Source organism: Rattus norvegicus, chromosome 4 (genome assembly GCF_036323735.1).
Source record: "Rattus norvegicus strain BN/NHsdMcwi chromosome 4, GRCr8, whole genome shotgun sequence".
NCBI lineage: Eukaryota > Metazoa > Chordata > Mammalia > Rodentia > Muridae > Rattus > Rattus norvegicus.
In genome coordinates this window covers 45,931,710-45,937,465 of record NC_086022.1, presented here as the reverse complement: position 1 = coordinate 45,937,465, position 5,756 = coordinate 45,931,710, and the positions used below count along the sequence as shown (strand labels likewise).

Genomic DNA, 5,756 nt, shown 5'->3' with positions numbered 1-5,756 from the left:
TATTTTGCAAATACAAAATCCAGAGACTACTCAATGACCTAAAATTATCTTCAGGAGATGGTCCTATCATTCTTGTCCATTCATATTCCTCACTGTCCTGGATTTCACTGAGGCTGGTAGCTTTTATTTTCTTGAGATGTTGCTTTGAACTTAGGAGTCACACACACATAGCAGTAGACAGAGGACTTGGTAGTTCTTTCTTTTTTATACTAAATTTTCAGAAGAACCTATTTCCAGTAAAACTTTTGGTCTCATTCTCATTAGTCCAACTATTTAAAATTTCATTACCAATCATAGCAAGGCAAATGCAGTCTTTCATTATTTTATCTGTAATATGTACCACTGGGTAGCTGGATAATGATAATTTCTTGTTCCTATACCGATGAAAGTCATTTTCACAGGAGCATGGGGACACTAAAAAGGAGCAGAAACGGCATGGATAGTACACTGTAACTGTGCTCAGGATAGCCCTACAGGATAATTCAGAGAAAATATTCTATATGCTCATGTAGTCAACCAGTACATGTGGAAAAATAGATGACTTTAAACACCCGTACACATCTATACATCTGGTAGTGGCTAGCAGCTTACCTGGCTTGACTGTGAGCTGTGAGGGGACAAATTTTACATAGAAAAATTAAAATTAATTCTAAAGAAGATCCGTAGAATGCCAATATTGGAATGCTTGGGATTTTGACATTATTTGTAGTTTGTATACAAATACTGGCTCAGCAGGGGGCTAGTCTGTAACTGGCCGGTGTTGAGGAAATGACCTCATTGTTAATTAATTAAATTAGTTAATTCACTTTCGACAGCCAGTGGTTGCTCAGTGTGACCATCAACAATATAGCTGCAACCACAAAGTTGGAAGCTGTGTGTGTTTTTGGACAGGGACTTACAGTTGGCAGCGTTGAATGTCTACCAACAAAAGCACCAAATACATTGAGAGAGCCTGGAGACAGCAGGCTATGATGACGTTCTGTCTTTACAAGCACACATCTGTAGTTCAAGTGTTTTCTTACTTTCACAGTCTACAGTGTTTGTAGATGGAACACTGTCATGAACTCATGAACATACAGAATGACTTATCCCCTGTCATACATAAAACAGTTCATAGTATATACACATACTTATAAATACATGACTCTAATAAGATTCATATTAAATATCAGAAAATATGTATCTAGAACTTACTCTTATTTCTATCTTAAGCAGCCAATTATTGGTTTAAAGATAGAGCAGTCAGGTCTTAGAATTAGGAGATAATTACTGACCGTGCCTGCACCGTCAATGTGTGCTTAAAGCAAAACAACTTCCAACAAACCATCTAATTCTCCAAAATCTAGTCTTTCCAAAACACCAAGTTCATTCTTCATACTCCAAAGTTTGACTGTCAATTCTTGCATATGAACGAATGATGGTGTGGATTCTTAATTCCTCAACAAAGATACATTGCCCTAAATTGTTCATAAGTGTGGTTTCTAGGATAACAATTATATTAATATTATTTCAATTTAGACCTGTTTCCCTGGGTTGGCTCATGCCACGTGTTGTCTAAAATTACTCCATCCGAATTATGAGGTTTAAGCCAACTTTATGTTACCAATGTTACAAATTTTTAACCATACCCAATAACTTAAAAGCCAGTAACCTATAACCAAGACATGTAGAGCATATTATACATTTAAAACCAATCAGAAACAAAAATGAAGTGGCTACACATTTCTTCCACATTTAAATCAATCACTATTTTTACTTTTTCTAGCTGTAGTTTTAAGAGAAACACCTTGTCACCTGTTGAGTTCAATAATCACAGTCAAAGATTTTTCTAAGAGAAACAGCCATCAGTTCCATTACCATAGAAGTTGTGAAGCTCCTGGTGCCTTTAGGATTGGCTAGTGTAAACATTTAGCCAGCCCCCTGGGGAGCTTGCCCAGCGGACCTAGGCTTCTAGCTACAGATGCAGGGCTCCAAAAGCCAACTGATACTGCTTTTTGTTTATTTGTTCCTTTCTTGAAAGGAGTTAAAACTACATCAATGGGTGAATCAACCAGCATTTAAAGTTTTAACCGTTTTTTTTTTCTTTTAAAGATGAAACACAAAACATTCAAGCAACGAGAAGCAAAACCCATACATAAATTGACATACATGGACAGCTTGATGCACCAAGGACAGACAGTAGACATAAGGAAAAGAAATAGATGGTGTCCCACCAAAGGGACCCAGATATCCTACCTAAAGGACCCAGAACCAGAAATAAGCACTTCTCCAATAGGAGCCAGCAAGGAGGCAAGATGTCTCCCACCTCCTTCTGTCCCCAGGAGAGCTCCAAGAAAGCTTAAGCTCATTTCCTTCTTTTGCCAAAGAATCTGTGGAGAGTCTGGGAGGACTTTTTTTCAATCCCATTCTCTCTCTTGTCTAGGGTGTAAACTGTCTCTAGTCAGGGTCCAAAGACTAAAAGCATCTATGAGAATTGACTTTGCTTCTCTAGATTTTAGCATAACTCTAAAAGAACACATACACAAAAACATTTTACCATTATTACCTTGTCCCTTTTAACCTGCTTTCAATCCAGAATATTCAAACCACCACTAGCTATAAACCGAGGACTGACTTGTTCTATAGTTTTAAAATCTTGGGCTGTCTTTACCTTAATTCCAGTACCTTGTTGTTTGAGTACATTTGTCCCAATACGTTCAGCTTCCTCACCAGCCGGCCTTTTGGAACGATCCCATCAGGTTGTCCTCTCTTTCCTGATCTCAGTGGAACCTCCAGATGACGGCGCCTGTGCCGTGAATATCGGGCGCCTGTGTGTGAACACCGGTGTAGATCTGCGAGATTGAAAGAAAACATGTACACGGGTCATTCGTTTTTAGAGAGTGCCACAAGGCTTTACTGAGATCTCCTTATATACCCGAGGCAAAAGTCATGGAAAACAACAAGGCAGGTGAAAATCCCCAACCAGGAAAACAGGAAAAGTCTGTGTGGTGGAAAGTCCCAGGCCCAATCAGGGGCATAAAAAACTTCTTAACAACAACAAGCTGGAAGACTCAGTGGGGAGGAAGGGTACTATGGAAAGTCCCGGCTCCAAATCAGGGGCTAAGAGCAGCTGCCAAGGGTGTAAACTTCTTGCTATAGCAGACTAAAAGGCTCAGTGAGGGGGAAGGGAAACACCCCAAGGTAGGGCCCAACAAATTATGAAAGATGGTATTAGTTTCTCTCTTGAATATTCTTTTTTTTTTTTTTTTACAAATTTTCAACATATTTTATTGAGTCAGGGGTCAAACATGGCAGCATTTGGTCAGTTATGAAAGGCACCTCATTGAAAAATATATCACAGTGTTGTCGGGCAATCCCAGTACCAGGATTTGAGGGTGAGAAGGACAATCTTTGGATGACTTAGCTTAAGACATGTTAACCCTAACCCTTCACTGTAGAGGACCGAACCCAAGGCTTTCCAGTGCCAGGCACACACACTGAACTACATTCCTAGGCCTCGTTCAGTTATTTAAAGGGTCCCATGGATGATGAAGGCAAGGCTGTAAGACTCGCGTGAGCTGGGTGGCTGACGGCTCTGTCACCAGAGGAGGCAATTCTTAAGTCACAAGTGTGGGATCCGTCTCCCCCTGCGCCCCACGACCAGCACCCATTAGCTCACACCCCCATCTCTTCCATATACGCAGGGGAGTCCTTATGGAATGGGGGCCACCGCTGGTCAACAGTCCCTCCTCTGCACAGGACACAGGCCCAGTCTGACTGCTGTGTCCTTGGCCTGGAGATCCATGAGGTTCTTATGTAGATGCTGATGTCTCTTAGAGAGCATTAGCTTTATGGTCCAGAGGAAACGAGAGGCTGATTGCTTAAAAAGAATACCATGTCTCCTTATTTGCACCAATGCCCCCCAATCACAGTTTTTTTTTTAAAAATTAATCTTTTCCCTTGCTTATACTTTAAAAATTCTCACCTATGTGTAGAAAAAAAAACTTACTAATTATAACACTGCCACTGTTCCAAATGTTCCTTTTCAGCCCCTCCCTACCTCCCTCATCATCCATCCATCCTTCCTTCCCATGACCACCCTTTTCTCTTCTGCCCAGCACCTAAGAGCAGGGATCACATGGCGGGGAGATGAGCAGGGGTGCGGTCGCGCCTGGCCTTCTGCTACTAGGATGTGGCTTTGGAGAAGGCTGCCAGGATGCTTGCAAACACCACGTCAGGGGTCTGGGACGCATCAATGGCGCAGTGAAAGCCCCGTTTCCTATAGTATTCCACTAGCGGAGTGGTCTGAGTGTGGTAGGCCTCCAGGAGGGTCTTCAAGGCTTTCTTGTTGTCATCTGACCTGCGGATCAGGGGCTCCCCAGTGATATCGTCTTTCATGGCCTCCTTTGGAGGGTTGAACTCCTCATGGTAGGACCGGCCACTCTTGGGGTGAATCAGCCTTCCTGTGATTCTCAGGATCAGCAGGGAGTCCTGGATGCTGAACTCGATGACTGAATAGAGCTTCTCTTTCCTCTTATCCATGAGGTCATCAAGCATTTCAGCCTGCTTCACAGTCCGAGGGAAGCCATCTAGAAGAAAGCCATTTTTGCAGGAAGGAGTCTCCAAATTCTTCTCAATGAGCTCCACGACCATTTCATCACTCACCAGTTTTCCGGCATCCATTGTCGCCTTCAGCTTTTTCCCCAGCTCCGAGCCTGAAGCTACCATGACTCTCAGCATGTCCCCAGTGGCCAAATGACAGACACAGAAATTCTCAGCCAATTTGGATGCCCGGGTCCCCTTGCCAGCCCTGGCAGGCACCAGCAACACGGCCCAGATGCCCTTCGGATGCTCCGGTTCAGGAGCCAACGCGTTGGGAGCCATGTCTACCAGAGCCTCACTCCACCAGCCTCTCTTGAATATTCTTAATATGTTAAATTTTTATTTCTGCCTGAACATCATGACTCAATGATTTTGAAGGACCTCTTGTCCAAGGGGAATATGTTTTTTATGGTATCCCAAACCATCGATATTTCCTTTGAATTGGAAGCTGAAACTCTTTCCTAGGCATCCTGGGTTTCTACAATGGAAGTCATTGTGCTACCCTTGGTGATATATTACAATCTCCAGTTTAAAGCAACAGCTTATTGTTACACATGAGAACAAGTGATATAGTTTAGAAACCTGGGCCTCAAACTGACTCATTTCACACTCTCTTGCCTAGCAGTATTTGGGAAACTGTGGTCACTAAATGAAGATATTACAACGGCCCACACTCTGAGAATGGAGCGGTGTCTCCTTCCACTAGCTCTTGCCCTTTTTTTAAGGGAATGGCAGAGGGTAAAGAATGCTCAAAAATCAAAGTATAGTTGTCATGATTATCAGCAAAGTTCTACAAATCCACTACAGAAATGAAAAATATAGCACTTACAAGTAACTATGTATGTATGTATGTATGTATGTATGTATGTATGTATGTATGTACTAGTCTGCCAAAAGACAGACAAGAATGAACTTAAGGGGAAAAGGCCTTATCTTGGCTTAGAGCTCTAAGAGACACCGTCTGTTATGGCACTGAAGTGATGGTGGCAGGACTGTGAGGTGGCCGGTCACAGTGTGTGTGGTCAGAAAGCAGAGAAAGTGAATTCTGGTGCTCAGTTCTTGGAAAGGAACTGCCTAGAGCTAAGATTGGTCTTCTCATCTCAGTGCAGTCTAGAAAATTCCTCACACACACCCATAGATGTTTGTTTTCTAGGCGATTCCTTGACCCTGTCATT

The 5,756-nt window shown here is 42.5% G+C and overlaps 1 protein-coding gene across 1 annotated transcript; it reads right to left on the bottom strand.

Moving 5' to 3' along the window:
- Positions 1–3,238: 3,238 nt before the first annotated feature.
- On the bottom strand, positions 3,239–4,865 carry RGD1562178 (similar to Adenylate kinase 2). Its single transcript, XM_039108502.2, has one exon. The coding sequence runs from the start codon at positions 4,861–4,863 to the stop codon at positions 4,165–4,167; it is 699 nt and encodes a 232-aa protein (XP_038964430.1). The 5' UTR covers positions 4,864–4,865; the 3' UTR covers positions 3,239–4,164.
- Positions 4,866–5,756: the final 891 nt, after the last annotated feature.

What these genes read in the sequence shown, in the direction of transcription:
- RGD1562178 (XM_039108502.2), bottom strand. Translation starts at nt 4,863, where the DNA reads ATGGCTCCCAACGCGTTGGCTCCTGAACCGGAGCATCCGAAGGGCATC.